General features: G+C 34.7%; 2 protein-coding genes and 1 long non-coding RNA gene across 4 annotated transcripts; 1 reads left to right on the top strand and 2 right to left on the bottom strand.

Moving 5' to 3' along the window:
* Window positions 1–14: 14 nt before the first annotated feature.
* On the top strand, window positions 15–16,552 carry LOC128610312 (uncharacterized). 2 transcript variants are annotated; one of them, XR_008386334.1, is made up of 3 exons: window positions 15–165; window positions 13,264–13,420; window positions 16,242–16,552. It is a non-coding gene; the product is annotated as an uncharacterized LOC128610312 (long non-coding RNA). The 2 variants fall into 2 exon arrangements; XR_008386335.1 differs by lacking the exon at window positions 15–165 and adding an exon at window positions 10,804–11,250.
* Window positions 2,002–6,224, bottom strand: cxcl19 (chemokine (C-X-C motif) ligand 19). Its single transcript, XM_053629546.1, has 3 exons — window positions 6,114–6,224; window positions 5,389–5,524; window positions 2,002–4,527 (listed from the first exon to the last, which is right to left on the bottom strand). The coding sequence occupies exons 1-3, from the start codon at window positions 6,166–6,168 to the stop codon at window positions 4,419–4,421; spliced, it is 300 nt and encodes a 99-aa protein (XP_053485521.1). The 5' UTR covers window positions 6,169–6,224; the 3' UTR covers window positions 2,002–4,418.
* On the bottom strand, window positions 11,258–13,814 carry cxcl8b.3 (chemokine (C-X-C motif) ligand 8b, duplicate 3). Its single transcript, XM_053629547.1, has 4 exons — window positions 13,684–13,814; window positions 13,253–13,373; window positions 12,913–12,990; window positions 11,258–12,673 (listed from the first exon to the last, which is right to left on the bottom strand). The coding sequence occupies exons 1-4, from the start codon at window positions 13,742–13,744 to the stop codon at window positions 12,655–12,657; spliced, it is 279 nt and encodes a 92-aa protein (XP_053485522.1). The 5' UTR covers window positions 13,745–13,814; the 3' UTR covers window positions 11,258–12,654.
* Window positions 16,553–19,545: the final 2,993 nt, after the last annotated feature.

Raw genomic sequence — 19,545 nt, 5'->3', positions numbered from 1 at the left:
CGTTGATGACGTAACATAAAGCCTTCCATTAAAACGAGCTTTTCGCCCATTCCTAGAAAAAAAAATAATAGAGCAATTGAAACTTTATTGCACGAACAGTTTGATAAATTGCCATATGTGATTTCTTATTAGACTGGATGAGTTGACCGTATCTCCTGGGAAAAGGTACGGAAGCCCTAAGCAACAATGCATTATTACTTTTTTCTTTCTTGTTTTCTCGTGATCTCGACTTAATTTTCTTGTACTCTCGCGTGTGGAAGTTACCATTCAAGTATTTTCTAACTAACAATAGCTGCGTTCACATGGACAACAATAATCCACTCTTAATCCGATTAAGACCATACTTTGTTTAAGAAACTACCATGTAAACAGCCATAAGAGCGGTTTCTTTTAAACTACTAAATAGATTCTATCCAGCAAAAAGCTTAAATAAATAAATAAATAAATAAATAAATGACAGACACTAAATATTGTTTTTGTAACAGTATTTCATCAGAATTAATCAGAAACAGCTCTTCATTTATTTTGGAATTGTAATCACACTTTAAACTTTTGGGTATGATTTCTGTAACGTCATTAAGGCCAGCATACAATCTGATTTTGATTTGACTCATCAGCACGTGCCATAATTATGAAAGAAAAGACAGCAATAAATATTATGTGATTAATCTTTTACTCCTGTTGATAAAGTATCACACTCATAAATGAAAATTTGGTCAAACCATGTATTTATTTTCGTTTTTAATGAATCACAACAATACTACAGTACTAGAGTACGTTTCAAACATCCAAAAACAAATATAACTGTGCTTCTGCTGGTGTCTTACCACAACTGTGAATAATTTGTTCTTTTTGTTATTCCCCTGGTAATTGTCTGCGTTGTCTTTTTGTGTGCTGTACAATTTGTATGTTTCTGAAGTTTCCAAAAAAAAAAATTCTGAGCTCACATTTATTCGTAAACTTTTACAAACTCTAGACTGTCTTACTTTGTCTGTCTATAACTGTAATGTCCCACAGATGGCCATATGACCCGATAAAGTTTCTATTCAGCTCCAACAAATATATTTATATTGTGATGAACGCTGGGGGTTTCTGTTTTTTTGTTTGTTTGTTTGTTTGTTTGGCATTGGCCCCGCCTATCTGAACCTTTCCACAGCATGTTCTCTTCCCATTGATTGAAGGCAAGAATGATTAAACTCACCTGGAGTGTGTGTGTGTGTGTGTGTGTGTGTGTGTGTGTGTGAGAGTGTGAGAACATGTTACTCCGCGTACGTTGCGGATTTTTTCCCCCCCACAATGAGTAGTGTTTGATCACGATTTCTGTAGTGCAGTGTAATAACCACCAGAGTGCAGTGCTGTGCAGAGTTAGAGTTTTATTTGTATTTCGACGTTTGGCCTAGTGAGAGCGTACAGAGTAAATGTTTGTTGAACTTTCTTGCATTTTTAATGGTTCTATTTTTCTAAATAAAATTGTTAATAAAGTCTTTGTGGGGTGGTGTACCCTCTGGCCTCCATAAATCTGGTTAAACATCCTAAATAAATAAATAAAGAGAGAGAGAGAGGTTTATTATAATATAAAAACATTAAAATCATGTTTTGGACTGTAATTGAACTGAAAGATATGGAATAAGATACTCTCTGTTATTCCACTAGTTTTTATCCAGTGTATAAACAAATGGTTTACATCCCTCATGGAAAGACAACTGAACTTACAGGAGACAAAGAGGTAGACTTTTCATTTCCAAGTGCATTTACATGTACCTTTTACGTTCTTGCCATTTAGCAGATAACCTTATCCAGAACGACAAACAGAAGTGCACTTGACAATTGCTGCATCCCAATTCGCCAACTATCCGTCCTAAATAATATCTATGATTAGTATTAGTGTGTCCCAAATCATAGTATGTTGAAATGAGTATCCCAAAGGTACCCGTATGGTCTACTATTTCCGGTCGATTTTTGAACTGTGGATCTGTGGACACTTTTTCAGCTGATATTTCCCACAACTCAATAGGAGGTATTTTGTAATGGTTTGCTTCGCCAAATTCAACCTGCCAACATGGCAGACGAGTGTAACATAAGTGATGTGTATTTAAGAGAGATGTAAATGAAATGTGGAAGAATAAATCAAAGAATAATATATAAGGAATAATAAATGAAATGCAATGAGGAGTTTGTTTATGGTGACAGTAAGAATAAAAAGGCAATGTGGCAATGACATTTGATTATGTCCCAGTACTTGTATGATCTTTTGCTACACACTCAAAAGTATGTGCTTTTTCTTCACAAAAAGAGTACATATCTTTAATGCATTGTCTAAGTAGGCAAATTGGGATGCAGCACATGTGATATAACTGCAGTCTTCTTGCTGTTTTGTAAGAAAGTTCTTTTTATTTACATTCCTTATAAATAAACAGTTTATCAGGATTCTGGGATCAAACATGTGCAAAGATGAGATACTCAAATAGACAAGATGTTCATGAACCCAAATGTTTTTCTTTCTTTCTTTGTTCCTTTAAAAAAAAAAGTAAAATTGTACAATGTAAAAACAACAACATAAAAAGAGCTTGATAAACTGATAACGGCAAAAAAAAAATCTCTCTGTGACAGTTCCAACATTTTTATTTGCAGAGTAATGACTGATGCTTCTATGTCAACTACAAGACATCTTGTGTAGACTTCCTTCCAGTAACTGCTATAATTAAATGCCAAGGATAATAGAAAAAGCATTCCTTATTGAACACCCTTTGGCCTGGAACTATCTGAACAGTTCCAGGGAAGCAAAATGCATTTCCCACAGTTTATGCACATCACTGACTCATTTAATTCTGCATTATTCTGAAACCAGGGGAAAAATGCTTGCCCAAATAACTTAATCCTGCTTTGTCTTTTTTTATTTCCAAGACTTCCGACACCTCTTTCTACATTTACCCTGAATGGGGCAATTCATTTCTTTGGCATGTCAGGACGATGTCTGGTAGTTCAGAAGTTATGGTTCTGTGCTGTTAACCAGAAGCTCAAGTCCTAATAGCACAGAGCCACCATTGGACCCTAGAACCATAGAACAGAGCCTTAATTCTCAATCATAGTTCTACATGGTGGATTGTATTCTGCCTATTTGGAAGTTGTTTGGAAAACAAGTGGTTAAGTTCTTGGATTTAAAATCTAATAGTATCTCCTTGTGCAGTTTCAAACCCTGCTTGTAATGAAATGAGATGAGTTGTGTGGGCAGTGGTGCCTCAGTGGTTAAGAGTGAGTTCAAGTCCTAGGATTGTCCAAGAGTCACTCACTGTAAGGCCATTAAGCAAGGGTCCTAACCCCTCGACTGCACAGCTGTATACTATTTCAATTGTAAGTTGTTTTAGATAATAATTAAACATAGAAATACTACTACTATTATTACTACTACTAATACTACTACTACTACTACTACTAATAATACTATTGTAAGTGGAAATGTCCTCTTTTTCTCAATACATTGTAGTGTTCGTCAACTCTCATGGGTTATGTGATCTTGTAGCCTTATGTATGGTTCTTATTTATGGATTTTGTTTTCCATATAAGCAATAAGCAGGCACATTTCTTATTCTATTGCATTTATTTTCATGCACAATTTTAGAAAAGGTAATGTGAAATGAATGTGAAATGAGGATTCCAAAAGAATTCAGGTTATGACATTACAATCATTTGACAATTCACATTTTGGGTAAAAACTCAATTGTTCTTATAGTAGGTCACACGGTGATGGAGGTTGCAGACTAAGAAATGGATGATGGTGGTTGTACTATTCCTCGGTGTGTCACCGATGCTTTTTTCCTGTTGTTTTCTATGTTTAACTCAGACACTATGCTCTGTACATAATTAGTAGATTCATAAGCTGTATTTCACAAGGTCAGTTTAAAACTAGCGTAACTGATTTGTTGAATAGTCTGTTGATGATGAATTGCCTTACAGATATAACAAGTATTATGAAACTGGAGGTGTGTAGATGTAAGGGATTATTGGCACACGTGCTAATTACACCACCATTTTTGACATTGTTAGAAATAAATACTGCATTCATATAAATAAATCAAGCATGACACGAATAAACAAAATATATTAGTATTGTTGTAAATATTATGTCACCACTCCATTAATAATCTGAACTGCTCACAGGTTCCTTGCCTCATAAGTGCTTTGCAAGTGAACAGACAACGGAGTTTTTTTTTTTTTTTTTAAGATAAAAGAGCTTTGAAGATTTCAAAGAGCATGAAAAGGCTAAATTTAAAACACCATATTGGCTCCTGATGAAATCATAATATTATCATAATTTAGTCTAGTAGTAACGGACCATAGTATTAGTACACACAGGTTGATCTGAATATGTGCATGTTTTGATTATATATTATAGCCCATCTTTCATCTTTTGCTGTCCTTTATGCTTTCTTTATCACTCTCTCTTTCTTCTCAATGAACTGGATAAGTTTCTTAACCCACGCAGTCCGAGGATTCAGGCAGATCTTTTCTCCACTCACCAAGCCAGCACTAAGAAAATAAAACATAGAGATTAACATTAATCAAATATGGCTTTTGTTTGAGATTTAAAATGACCTTTATTCTAATGAAGAGGCATTCAAACTGTGGGATGAAGCCACTGAATTGCAGGTGAGGCGGGGGTGAGAAAATACCAAAAAATAAATATTTATATGATAGTTTTAGTCGGATCCTCCAACGTTTACACATTTTGCGTAGGAGCTCCATGTTTTAACAACTCAACAACAACGACAACAAAAATATCTGTTCTGGATCAGTTACTTATATTAAGCCTGAAGTTCTGAAATCCTTCACTTGACTTAATAAAAATAACCTGGTGCAGCATTACTTTGTTAAAATTATAAGTGATTGAAAATGATTTCTTCAAAGGTTCTTTAAGGGTTCACTGGATAATTAAGGGTTCTTAGCTTCTGAAAAAAGTATATATATTGTGAACCCATTCTAATAGGGGAAGACTCTGTAAGTTTCTACAAAGAACCTTTATGGGTTCTCCCAGAGTGACAGCCAAAGGTTCTTAAATGAAGAGTAAATTATGTATTTTTCTTTACATCAAACACTACATAGGGGAATTAGATTAATAAAAAATTGTAATAGTAATTAAAGTATCACAATGTGTTAATATCATTTAGTTAAAAACGTATGTTTTATAGCAGTCATGGAACCCTCTGCGTTCATAAGGCCTGATTAGTAATGCGGTTCATGCACATGTTCTACTGCCATGCAACCCCCCGTTATGAGCAAACTGCCCAATCATTTCGCAATATGAGTGTTTTTTTTTTGGTCTTGGTCTCAGTCACAAGTTTGTCTCCTCCTCCTAAATTCTTATCATAATTTTTAATTTTGTACACTTACATGACCTCTGTGTTCTTGCAGTGGGAGCCTCTAGGAAAGATTTCTACACTGCGCAGGCTGTGTTGTGGGATCACTCTGGACTCCAGCTTCAAACACATGCAGTGACTGTTGTAGCCTTTTCCAAGTGGTTGTATAGCTGAAAGAATACAAATATTTAAAACAGTTTACTGACGGCATTTTACATGCAATGAAATACCATGGAAGCAGAAGAGCTGACGTAAACGATATATTAGCTGACACATGAGTCAGGCAGTGAGATTTCCTGTAACAAATTTTATTTAATGTTGAAAGTTGCCAAAAAAAGAAGATGTGAGTGTTATGTTGCACAATAATTGTGTTGATAAAGATTTCAAAGTTAGTTCATTAGGACTTCCTATTCCCTCTCATTCCAGGACTAGTTATTACTCAATCACGAATCGCAATTTCTTATGACTGCAGTATTAAATATCAGCAATGTTTGAGTTTTAAGCAGACATAGAAAGAAGATATAAATGTATTTCATAGTCAAACATTTCATTCATATTAGTAGTTTCCAAAATTTAATTTAAATTGTTTGGGGTCAAGTCTGTCAAATCAGCAAATATATTAAGTAAAAAGGATTATTTTTTAAAATCAAAATAAAATTATTTCATCGTTTTCATTATTAGTCTAGTGTTCAGGTCATACAAATATTGTCTATGCATTTATATATATATATAAAAAAAGATTAAATGCCAATTACTTACCGCTAGTGAGGAAAAGGCTGACCGTCACTAAAGCCAAAAGGAGAAAAAATCTCATGGTGAAGTCTTGGATTAGCTTCAGTTCACAAACACTTTAAACAAAAAATATTGTCTGTTCCTGGATACTCCGGGTTAAATCTTATATTAACAAAAATCATGTGAGCATTACAAGTGATTTTGTTGTACTTCCCTTTGTACTTTGCACACGTGTGCATGTCACTCATGTGTAAACAGGCTTGTGGTTTCACTTTGGACATTCACATGTTCATCAGCTGCAGGCCTCATGCCTGTATATCGCGTGCTGTGTGTTTCTGAGTTAAAAAAAAATCCCTCAATGACCCTGCACTTCAGTTGCACATACACTCCTGATCAGGGATGGAAATCTTTTACAAAGTGCCCCTATACAACATTTACATTTGAGCCCTACCTAGGATGGTGCACTGCTAGAAACAAATAACTTCAAACAAATAAAGTGATTTAATTACTTTGACCATTAGTGACTTCTAAATCATCTCATGAAATATCATATCCTATAATTAGATAATAATAAGATCTCCTATAATAAGAAGTATCATATTACATATAATGCACACTAACAGACATCCCAGATCTCTACAACCCCGGGAGTGCTATGGATTCCTTTTTTCTTTTAACTTTAGCACAAAATAATGCAGTACTTAATTATATTTTAGGAAAGTCTCTGTTAAATTGTGTAATAGATAAAGCAGTAATTAGGTATAATAAAATAAGTCAATTAAGTAAAATAACCATGAAGTACACTAATTTGGCTTTCATTGTCCACTTCTAAAAGGCGAAAGAAATGAGGTAGAGTGGTTAAATGGAGTGATTTACTGTGGGGTAGTGTAATTATCCACACATCCACAGTTTAGACTGTGTCTTGATGATAACTGGCTGTGTCTTGATGATAAGTTTTGACTCAGACTCTGGTAATGGAAATCTGTGAATATTCTTCTCTGGGGGTCTGGGGTTTTTTTGTGTGCTTTTTTCACTCTCGATAGTCATCATTATGCTCACAACTGATCCTATCAGAAGTTTCCTAAAACTTGAATCTGATTTTTCTTGATACTGCCTTACTATGGTATGCTACTTTCTGATTTCACTCTTAGATACTGGCAAAATGTATTTAAAAAAAGCATGTAATCACAATACATACAGATGTATTTTGCAAATGAGAAAAATATATGAAACACCAAAAGTTATAGACAAGTATGTTAGTAACATTCATATTAAACATTTGACTTAAATGTAGATTTTGTCACTGAATCTGTCTGAAATATCACAGATATATAAATATGACCAGTGGAAGTATTTTAGAGACAAAAGATTTTAACAGAAGATTTTGAGGTCAATATGTAGACCAAGGCCCATAAAAAGAAAAGTTAATAGCAATGCCAGTGGCTCACTGTGTGGACACTGACACTTTTATTAAGTAAAATATCCAAAGACTGTACATATTTATTTGTGGGGAGTGAGAAGTCAATGACAATAAAGACAAATTATGAAGGATTTAATTTGACATTACCCCTGAATGAATTTCACACAGTTTGTCATGGTGACCTGTTATATTACACACTGTTTTTAGGTGACCTCAATACCAGTAAGACATATTCTAACATTAGTGTGACTGTGATATGTTTAAAACTTACACAAAACTCTGAAATCCATAAAATATATTCCAACACCCCCCCCCCCCCCCCATGAAGGCCTATAGCATCAACAGCAGTAGTTTATCAGATTTCATTCCACCACTTCCGAAGGTACCTATTTTAATGTAATACTTATGTCATTTAACATTAACCTCTTTCAAAGATGTACTATGATACTGATACATGATACTGGATGTGATTTCAGTGTGTATGTTTTTGCAGCTGTAACTGAGACCACACACTCACCATATTACACTAAAAAGAGGATGTTGTTGAAAACTGCTTAGCCTTTATCTTTACTAACACAAAAACATCAAGAATCTGAGCCAAACATCACCACGAGCAGTTAAAAAAATCTTAATAGATAAAAGTATGCATAACTATCACTAATCCTTATGCTAGGAGGCTTCAAAGGTGAATTGGGTCCGTTTGGTGTTCCTTTGTCTGTATTGCTGGTGGTCTGACAAAGACGTTGATTGTAGTTGCTGTATCTTTTAAATGGTTTATATTAATAACGTGCCAAGAGATTTTAACCCTTTTTCGCAGAACACTGGCATTCGACTTATCAGACATTTTCAATCATTATAAACAAATTAATTATTTTATGACCACAAGTCTGGTATAAGATTAGTCAGGACACTATTGGATTTCACCGTGTAGAACATCGTGACTCAGGGCGATGGGAAAGGGGAGGGGTGTGAGCTTCCTTCTGGTCATACAATTCATACCTCTCCACAATAACATTGGTACACAGATAAAATGGATAGCACAACTACACTCAAAAAAAAAAAAAATTCATTACTCTTACTTAATTTCATTGAAGAAAGATTTTACACACAATTTAATTTAGTTGATTCAAAATAAATCAGTTTAGTTGGGTCAACACAATTTAGTTGGTTTAGGTCAAATTAATTTACTCTAGTATGTTCAAGTCAAGTCGAGTCAAGTGACTTTTATTGTCATTTCAACCATATACAGCTGGTACAGTAAACAATGTTCCTCCATGACCATGGTGCTACATAAAACACACTAACCACATGAGACGACAAAGAACTCAATAAGATCTACACATTCTAGATAAAGTGAATGTGCAAACATGTGCAAAAATCACAAGACAGTACAGTACTACTAAAACAGGACAATGGGCACAGTGAGTGACAGTGTAACACTGATCAGTACACAGTTCTAGTGTGAAAGTGTCTGATATAACAGGTAGTGCAAAAAGAAAAATAAATGCAAAAGAATAACAATATAATAAGAAAAAATGCTGTGAATCTAAACATAACATACTATGACATAGTATTCAGCAGATTAGCTTATACTATATGTGAACATAGCAGTTATTGCGGTAGCAGCCAGATAAAGTGTATAATAGTGACAAGAAATTAAACATAATATTTTTATAAGTACAGTAGCAGTAATAGTACAGGTAGACAGTACAAAAATGTGCAAAAATTGCAAGGGGAGTGGGATAATGTTCAGTTCATTTTGTGCCTCAAACCGAGCGCAGAAGTTGTTCAGCACATGTGAAAGGGAGGAATCACTGTCACAGGAAGGTGGTGTTGTCCTATAGTTGCTGATGACCTGAATACCCTGGCACATGCGCTGTGTGTTGCCACTGTCCATGAAGTGACTGGATTTTCTGGGCATGTGCGTGCTTTGCCACTTGGATGGACTGGGACAGTATGGCCCTTGCTGTTCCTAGGGCTGCCTTGTCACCTGCTAAGAAGGCAGAGGCTCTGGTCCTCAGTAGTGCACGCACCTCTGCAGTCATCCATGGCTTCTGGTTGGAGCGTATAGTGATAGTCTTGGTGACAATGGCATCATCAATGCACTTGCTGATGTAGCAGGTCACTGATGCCGTTTATTCCTCCAAGTTGGTGGAGTTGTTGTTGGTTGCAGCGTCCCTGAACATGTGCCAGTCAGTGTGCTCAAAACTGTCCTGAAGAACAGGACTGCTGGCCAAGTTTTCACCTGCTTCCAATCCGGTTTTAACTTTATTACATTTGTCAAACAAAATTTTCTTATGTTGTTGCAACTTAATTTTTTAAAATTAATTTATTGAGGTTTAATAAATGTTCTTATGTTTAAACAAGCAGTTTCATTCATCATTATACACATTGTATATAATCAACAATTAATAAATGACTAGTATCAGTACTGACATTAGCATAGAACACTGAGTGCCCATGGCCTAAGCACAAGCACCACACTTCAGCACAATGGTAACCACAAGAAACGCCAAATGTCAAATTTCATCAAACATTAAACTCTAACATATCTTTCCCTTTACTGAAAAATAATTCCTAAATTTACTCTCCTAATGAAGTCCCTTGCAAAGCATTCTGGGAACTACAGATCCACTGCCCAGTTGGATACGTCAACAAAAATGACTCATGTAGTTTTAACACAAATGAATTAAGTAAACTTCAGTTTTAAATATATTGGGTGGATTGAACGTAATGAAATTAAGTTGTGACAAAATGTCCAAAAATCATGTTACTTTAGCTCATTCTAATGAATTAAACTGAACAAGAGGCAAAGAAATAATTTTTTGAGTGTAAAGTTGTCATTGTTTTTTCTTGTTTATAGTAAAAGACCATATACAACCACCACAAGAAAATTATAACATTTAAACCTAGTAGGCTATCTAAAAAGAAATACTTATGAAAAAAAGCCCTGTCTACTTTCATGTGAGCCATTATGTAAACAATGTAATTAGTCATTCATTAAGCTTGTGAAAGTTCTTGAATACAGACATTGAATGCAGAAAATGTTATTACTCTTTTTATACACTTTAAAAAAAGTGTATAAAACTGTGTAGAACAGTAAAAGTTTCCCTTTCAGTAAAATAACAACTCTAAACTATTTAAGATTATAGTTCTTTTATCTTGATATTAGTATCATAGACTTAAGTAAGGGGGGGTCTCCATTCAGTCTCCTCTTCAGGAGGTGAAATTTCATGCACAATTGAGTTAAGGTCTGGCGATTGACCTGGTCAGTCTAAAACCTTCACCTTTTTCCTCCTGATGGATACACTTCTCTGTAAATGGTAATGAATTCTGCTGCCACCATCATCAATAAAGATTAATGAACCCACTCAAGAAGCAGCCATGCACGCTGTGACACTACCTCCAACATGCTTGACCAATAACCGTGTATGTTTTGAACCATGAGCAGATCCATTCTTTCTACATACTTTGGCCTTTCCATTACTTGGGTAATGGTTAATCTTGGTTCCAGTCTGGCTTTTTGATTCTTGTTGCTGATGAGTCGTTTGCATCTTGTGCTATTGCCGCTATATTTCTGCTCTCTAAGTCTTCTTCAAATGGTGGATTGTGATAGCTTCACCTCTGCCCTGTTGAGGTTGTTGGTGGTCACTGAATGTTGTTTTGGGATTTTTCTTCACAGTTCTCACAATATTTCTGTCATCAAATGCTGTCGTGTTCCTTGGCCAACCTGTTCCACGGGTGGTTAGTACATCATTGGTTTCTTTTCTGTGTTATTTATTTATTTATTTAAAAATTATTGTATTGGCTATGCATTCATTCATTTATTGTTCATCTTTCCTCAAGGACACCTACCTATGCAAATAGGGAGATTATGCAAAACTCTGCACAGATAGTAACCTGAGTTCAGGATCGAACCCAGATCGAACCTGTAGCTAAGCTATCCACTGCACTAGCTGACTGACTGATTGATTGATCGATCGATTGATTGATTAAGGCGATAATATTAGGTTGCCAACACCATGCTGAATGGTTTTGTTATTTTAGCCAATAAAGATCCCATGTCATTCATAAGTCATAAGCCAGTCAGATGCTAGTTTATGATACCATATAAAATAATTACTCATCCTTGAAATGACAGGTCCTAGAATGTACACTATATGGTGAAAAGTATGTGGACTCCTGACCATGACACCCATATTTACTCCGCAAGCTGTTGCCACAAAGTGATGTATGCTGTATCATTATGAATTACTGTCACTGGAACTAAGGGGCTCACACATGTCCCAGTATGAAAATGCCACTGTGCACAAAGTAAGGTCAATAAAGACAGGGTCTGCTGATGCTGGTGTAGAAGAAGTCAAGTGGCCTGAATAGAACCATGACCTCAACCCCACTGAACACCTTTGGGGTGAATTGGAATGACTGTTGTGAGCCAGGACTTCTTGTCAACATCTGTGCCTGAACTGACTAATGCTCTTGTGGCTGATTGAACACAAATCCCCATAGCCACACTCCAAAATCTAGAGGAAATCCTTCCCAGAAGAGTGGAGGCTTTTATAGCAGCACACGGAAGACCAGCTCCATATTAATGCCCATGGTTTTGGAATGGTTTGTTCAGCAATCACATCTGGTTGTGATGGTAGGTTGGCCACATACTTTTGGCCTTATAGTGTATATATTTTCTTGCTATAAATTGATAAAGCCTAAGACAACTATAGTAACAAAGGGAGCAAATTGTGAAAAAAAATGTAGATTAAGATTTAAGATATATTTGTAGGCTTAATTCATTTATTTGTCACGGTGTAGGATTTAGAGAGTTTTTAAATTATTTATACTGGTGTATGTCCAAGTTATTTAGAGCCATTACTATGAAGTTGTGAATAACACAGACAGTATTGAATGTTCAAAAGACTTTATTAGTAATATTAGTGAAATGTTCATAAATTGTTGTATAATAAAAAAACTAGACAATGTTGATTTTATTACAGCAAATATAGACCATGTGTAATTTTTATACATATACCGTTAGAACCTAGATAATTACTCATATGATGAGTGAAGAAATACTGAGGTGTTAAGAAAATTTTACTTCATCAACTCTTTCTTATTTTCTTCTCCTTCAACCATCTTCAATGCAGTAACAATCTATTGTGCCAGGTTCCTTCTGCAGAGAGGAAGAGAACGATGCTAATATTAATATTAGTTTATAACTGACCATTTAAAACAGTTTATGACGTTATGACAAGCCACATTTATGACAACCAAACCAGATTAACTTCAGTCCTATCAATTTACATCAAATATGTGTTCTTTGGTCTTAAAATTACTAATGAGTACTAGTGAAACATGCATGTGTATAGGTGAGAATAATATGAGAGGAAAATCTGTAAATATCAAACTTACCTTTTCAGGGCCTTCTGAACCCATGCGTCTTTGGGGTTGAGGCACAATGTAAATACTTTACGGAATTTTATTGTAGCGCTGCAAGTACAAGACATGTCATTTTAAACATCTGCGAAAATGGCTGCGTGTAGGCCTAAATCATATTGACCTCTTACAAAGACATATATTTAACATGCAAATAAGGTTTTGTAATAAATAATGACTGGAAATTTGTGAGTTAAATTCTCAGGACAGTCAGAAAGCCACTGATGTGGTTGCTCTGTATAAATGTGCGTATCAGCAATGAATTGTTTTATATGTGACTAAAAATAAATGTAAACTTTTTAAAATTTATGCTTACATTATTTCTAGATTTCTGCAGCGCGGACCAGGCTGAAATGTCTCCATCTTCACAATTCTATGATCAGGGATTTCCTTTGTCACCATTTCTGTACACCGGCATCGGGGCTGTGTTAGAAGTCCTGTTGTGTTAAAGAGAAAGAGAGATGTGACCAGTGGAAAAACAGAGGTATATTTCAAAAGTGCACAACTTCTTTGTTAAACATGTGCATAGCCTTGTTTTATGAAATGGTTAACATTCCTGGAGAAGAACAAATTTATATTGTACTTATAAACAGACAGTGGTGAGTAACTTCTTATATAAAAGTTATCACTTTAATGAAGTACACTTAAACGCATGTTCAGATCTATTCTTTCATTGGTATGACTTTAAAAATAAACAATCATATAGCCAACTCTATACAGAAAAGTAAATTTACTAAATGTACTTACCTTCTGTCATTGATAAAAGAGCACAGGCTAAAAAAGTGATGGCTAGAGCTGAGAGGTTCATTATTTTGTAATTTATAATAAAATAAATTAAAAAGATATAAATTCAGGAGACCACTCTTGTCAAGTGCATCAGGTATTCTCAATTAAGAAGCTGAGCTTAGGGCCCTTTTAAAGCCATCCTGCCTCCAGTGAAACTGAACGATTGCATAACACACATCCTCCTCCACAAGATACCGTAATGCAACTCCCTTCCATGGAAGTGACCTTTATTCACTCTACTCCAGAATAAACGTTAAGATCAAATTGTTTGCTGTAATTTGATGGCATTTGAGATTATTGTGTAAAACTTACAAAGCTCAATTTGAACAGTAATTGGATATTAAAAGGCAGTTGTTTTCTGATCAGGAGTGTTACTGCATTATTAGTTCATACACAAAACAGATAACAAAATATATTTTCTGTATATGGCTTTTAAATCTGGAGTGTTTTACGTTTTTGAAAATCATGATCACCATTAATATTAGACATACTATGTTAAAATAATCTATTTGGTATATTGTTAAAACAGAAAGAAGATGCACTGGTAAAGCTAGAAATAGCAAACCACCTCAGACACTAGAAGGTCAGAGTGGTGGCATAAAGAAAAAATATAAGTCTTGAGATCAAGGTGGTTCATCATAAGATCACTCTTTCTCCTCAAAACTAGAAAAGCTTGGTACTTTAAAAGGTGCTGTAGCGTTAATGGGCAAATTCTTCTGTATGAATTCTTATGGATGTTTTTACTGATAAAATGTCAGCAGAATGATTAATGAAGCATATACTGTATACAATAAATACTCTAGACATTGAACAGCATTTCACCATGCATCAGAACACTAGCTCTAAAAGCTAAAAAGTGAAATATTCCTTAGTATCTGAACTTGACCTAAACTTCAATGACCAACGGCTGAGGACAAAAGGTTCCAAGAATGAGAAGGAAGTGAAAATTGCCATACTATGGGTCTTGACTCTTGAGTATTACTAGAGAAGTTATTAATTATTTTTTTTATATGGCAGCTGTGATTGCAAAAGTTTTTAAATAAACTGCTGAAGTGCTAATGTATCTGATTAGTCTGAAAGGGTGGGTGGGTGTGTTGGTGGGCTTTGGTGGGGTTATGAAAGACCTCAGACAAGATACAATATGTAGCACTGAAAACAATGCTGCTGGTATGCTGCAGAAACCTTACATTCCTAAATAATTCATGTCACACATTTATTTAAGGACGTCTTAACACTCTCTGAGGAAAAAGGAACTAAACTTGGGTTTAAGGTAAGGTACACTCTAAAAATGTTGGGTTATTTTTTCTACCCAAACTTTAGCATACCCAAACGGGTAGAGCCTTTTGGGTCATTTAATTGGCTTATTTTCTCAGTCTTGGGTAGTTTTTTGGTAGTTTTGTGAAACCCAAATTCTGGGTTAGATGCTGGATTATATTAACTGACAGGTGAATCAGTGCACCCCTGCTTCACTCCGTTGCATCAGCCCAGCTCCTTGGGTCAAATCAAATCAAATGAAATGTTTGAATTCACCTCAGGTAGAGGTAGTGGTTTTTGAGGAGAGGAAACCAAATGACCACAGGTAAATTAGCGTTCATCACTATTTAGTTTTAACGCTGCTGAAAATGCCTGGCCAAGTTTATGATTTTTAGGCAGGGACTTCTCGAAAATGTATTCACTGGAAAACAGTAACTCAACGAGTGATAATTCACTTTACCTATCGTGACAGCTTCAACAGTGAATATCATGTACTGCTTCCTCAGTGTTGGAGTTACACTACTAGTGTCATGTGTTTATGTTGGCTGTGAAATATGGACTGAGCTTATTCTATAATTCTCTGGGTCTGCATCTTATCTGAGGTGCCGAGTTAGGGTTAGCTAGCTGGATGAGTGATGCTAACCTAGATGCTCACCGGAGTTGATAACATTACTTTAGCATACAGCTCGCGTTAATGTTAGAGATTCCCATTACCTTTTTGAAATTTAACGATAGCGTAGCATTACAGCTGTTCACCATGATGTAATACAGAGAATGGGTTAATGTTAACTGTATCTAGCAAGTGCTTTGGACAAGGCAAGCTGTAGTAATTAGCATTAGGAGGAGGGGTTAGGGCCATGTTTCTTCATGTATTCAGTGAATGTTAATGCTGGTTAACAGGTGCAGACAGTCAGTGGTTAACAGATCTTAGCTAGCTCAGTAATGTCGAGCGCAAAAGTTCTTCACAAGGTTAACGTGACAAAAAGAGAGGATGGGGTTTAGGTTGTAATGCTTTCCACTATCTTTGTAAAGTTGGTTGACTTAATTAGGTTGTGCAAAAAATTGGCGGTGAGGTGCTAAAGGCTGGAAAATAAATAACCGCAAATTTCGCGAGTCTACACTGCCATTATGTTCGTTAGGAGAGTGGAGGTCCAAAATTACACAATTTGGGATTCTGTAACACAATTTCTCAGTTAAAGCCCAAAGGCATTTGCCCATATTTTGTAGCTAACCAACTAATCAACACTCTTTTTGCTCTTTTACAGATTTTCAAATCGAAGGGAGTTAGACTCTTGTCTTCCCAGATGGCAGAGAGATTTGTACGATGATTCATCAACTCCAATTCTTATGTCAAATGTTTTAAAGATTTTAATAAAGTTCACCTTAATTTCATGCAATTGTTTATTTTGTGAGCATTTTAGTAGAATTTTAGCATACAAACAAATTGCATTTTAGGATAATTGTAGGGAAAAAGTATAAACAAATACATTTTTGTGTTATCTTCTAACACATCTTTGTGTGGAAATGTTTAACACACAGCGTGTGTGCTAACACACTAATTGTGTTAAAAGTAACACAAAATGTGTTGCCCTGAACTAGATATGCAGCTGTGTTAAAAATTAACATGTGATTGATTGAAGGTTTGTATCAATATATTTCTCCATAAAACCAATAAGAAAAAGCAAAAATCTGCAAGAACAGTTCAGTTTACATGACATTAAATGCACCGCTATCTTTGTTAGCTTTGGCTTACTTGATTGTAATGCACACTGTATCATAAGTTAGTTACTCATTTTTTTTGTATATTTTAAACGTATCCTTTGATCAAAATCTGACGTTTTTGTCTTAAATATGTCTTATTTGAGTAATTTACTTCAAAGTCTATATATAAACACCACTTTAGCAGCTCTAGCAATACATTTCTGAATACCTTCTTGTGTATAAATGAAGTAGATACCATGTTGACATATTTGTCCCAGTGCCCAGATGTCAGCTTCATCTGATATTTGGAGACATCAGCAATGTGAAAACTGATATGATTGTAAATACCACAGACTTTGTGTTAACTTCAAGTTGAGATCACCTACATACAGTTGGGGGAAATAAGTATTGAACACATCATTCTTTATATTTCCAGATTTCTTGAGTAAATACTGATGTCTGGTGAAAATTTCATGTGAATAACCTCATTGGAAATATATTTATTTAAAAAAATTGTCCACATGTTCAATACTTATTTTCCCCACTATATTTGACATTTTCAAAGGGTAAAAATAATCCTGAAAATATTAACCCATTTATGAAATAAAATTAAAACAGTGTTTTTGTAACAATGAAACTATCTTTTGGGTTGAAAAACAACCCATTTTCTGCATTAAAATATGTTCTCTCCTATATTCTAATGTCCTATATTCCGTTGGGCTAAAAATAACCCAATTTTTTTTAACCCAGTGGTGTTTTTTTTTAGAACGTATAAATGTTGTTTACTTGGCAGGTATTATGTGTCTTCTGTTTTAGAGGAATATACAAGTGTAAGTCAAATGAAAACCTTAACTGTTTTTTATTTTATATTTATTTTACATTGTTTCTTAATAGGTGTCTCTGAAGTGTAGCATATTTCTACCCCTGTAATTGTAGAGAATCATTGAGGTACACAACGGAGTTGGACATGAGTTTAAATGTGATTCTGAGCACAGTCACATGCCTCATTATAAAAGTCTGTGCACACTTATGCCACTTAAAACCATATTATTACAATTAATCTGGTATTTTTTTTCTTTTATTTTGTTCCGTAAAATGTTTCTATTTGTTTTTATTTTGTTGGTTTCTGTATCATATTAAAGATAAAAAGTTTTTTTGACATGATCTATCTTGGTTTCAATTTTAACATGACAAACACCTGCAATTTTAACAGGGCTGTGTAGACATTTTATATCCACTGTATGTAGGTGTGCATGCAGACAGACAGACAGACAAAATCAGGGTTTGTCAACACTAGACCGATTAGTCCTGACTACAATATACATGTTGTTATGGGTTGCGCTTTCACAGACATACTTTAATCTGAGTCAGTCTGTCTGCTTGTAACCAAAAAGTAAAATATGCTCTACCATTTCCAAAGTATCGTGACACAATTTGATAATGTGCCATATAATGAGTATGAGAAAGTCTGGCTTCTTGCTAAGTTATCACATTATCAAACCCCGGATGTCCCATACCAAGCACATTCGTCATTGTTCATCCTGGAATACATTTAAAATGTAGCATGGGAGGAAAAGGTCTGGTTACTAGAATAAACATAATGGTTTGAATCATATTTCAATGCCTCTAATCATTTCAGTGGGACATAAGCCAAAAAGGCAGTTTTTCAACATTGACTCAATAATTATGTACAGTATAAAATAAGAGCACTGATTTCTCTCAGTCTCTTTCCAGTGCAATATTTGTGACTAAATGACAGTGTTGTCCATCATAATTATTCAAGTTCAGGAATAAAATCTTATGGTTTTTTTTGGATAGAAAAAAATAAAGTAAAAAGGCAAAGATTTTTTCTTATCCTAAAGTGAAACTTTTTGTTCTGTATTTACACTACCCAACTAAAAGTGTGCTTATGAGAATATGACAATACAGACAATTAAGAATTTCCATATAGGCTTTGAAGATTTTACCAGTGAATAAAAATATCAATTTGTTGGCTGAATTATGTGTGACCTAAGCACACATACTTAATATGTAATTCATAACAGCTTCCACCGATTAAGAAAAGTACTTATTTAAAAGTTGCCCCCAGAGGTTTAATGTTAACTCCTACATTGTTCTCTTGTTGCTGGCGAAAATCAGAACAATGGGGGTTTATCATGTCCATTTAAACAATCTAGAGTTGATGGACATATTATGGGGATAGAGACACATAGTGACAAATGCACCTAATCTAATAATGTTTCATTTCAGGTTTAAGTTTGTGTGTGTAAAGATTCAGCCTTAGCTTAACTACAGAATCCTGATTATGACATTTAAAGGTCTAAATTGTTTAGCATTGGGATATCTTTTTGATTTCCTGAAGCAGTATAGTCCATGTTAAGCACTACAGAAAGGTGAGGCAGGCCTACTGTTAATCCTAAGGATCACACTCAGCCCAACTGGTGGAAAAAAAAAAATGCTCTGTAGCTCAACAGAGACATTTATGTCCAGGTTAAAACATACTTGTTCAAACTGGCATATTTTTAGTGACTGGGTCATTTGTTAAATGTACTTTTAAGTACATTAAATAACTGATTTATAATCTATTCATTAGTGATTGTACATTTATTTATGCCTTATTATAAATAGTTTGTTGTCAACTGCCTAACATTTAATATGTAAAGCACAAAACATTTTTACCTCAAAATGGCAAATATAAATAATAATAATTATTAGTTTATATGTAAAGTACTCACAATGCTAAAATCATAATGCTAAAAACTAATAATAATAATAATAATAATAATAATAATAATTATTATTATTATTACTCACCATCAAAATATAGGTTTATATTGAACCTAGCCAGGAGCAGCTGTGCCCTCATTT

Source organism: Ictalurus furcatus, chromosome 7 (assembly GCF_023375685.1).
Source record: "Ictalurus furcatus strain D&B chromosome 7, Billie_1.0, whole genome shotgun sequence".
In the NCBI taxonomy this organism is placed as follows: Eukaryota; Metazoa; Chordata; class Actinopteri; order Siluriformes; family Ictaluridae; genus Ictalurus; species Ictalurus furcatus.
Note: the sequence above shows the minus strand (reverse complement) of the source record. Positions and strands in the feature narration are given on the sequence as shown.

Coding starts and splice junctions, on each gene's coding strand:
- cxcl19 (XM_053629546.1), bottom strand. CDS start 6,168: ATGAGATTTTTTCTCCTTTTGGCTTTAGTGACGGTCAGCCTTTTCCTC. Junction 5,525..6,113: donor CAGCCTTTTCCTCACTAGCG/GTAAGTAATTGG, acceptor GTATTCTTTCAG/CTATACAACCACTTGGAAAA. Junction 4,528..5,388: donor TGCAAGAACACAGAGGTCAT/GTAAGTGTACAA, acceptor TTATTTTCTTAG/TGCTGGCTTGGTGAGTGGAG.
- cxcl8b.3 (XM_053629547.1), bottom strand. CDS start 13,744: ATGAACCTCTCAGCTCTAGCCATCACTTTTTTAGCCTGTGCTCTTTTA. Junction 13,374..13,683: donor TCTTTTATCAATGACAGAAG/GTAAGTACATTT, acceptor TTAACACAACAG/GACTTCTAACACAGCCCCGA. Junction 12,991..13,252: donor TGCAGAAATCTAGAAATAAT/GTAAGCATAAAT, acceptor TTGTACTTGCAG/CGCTACAATAAAATTCCGTA.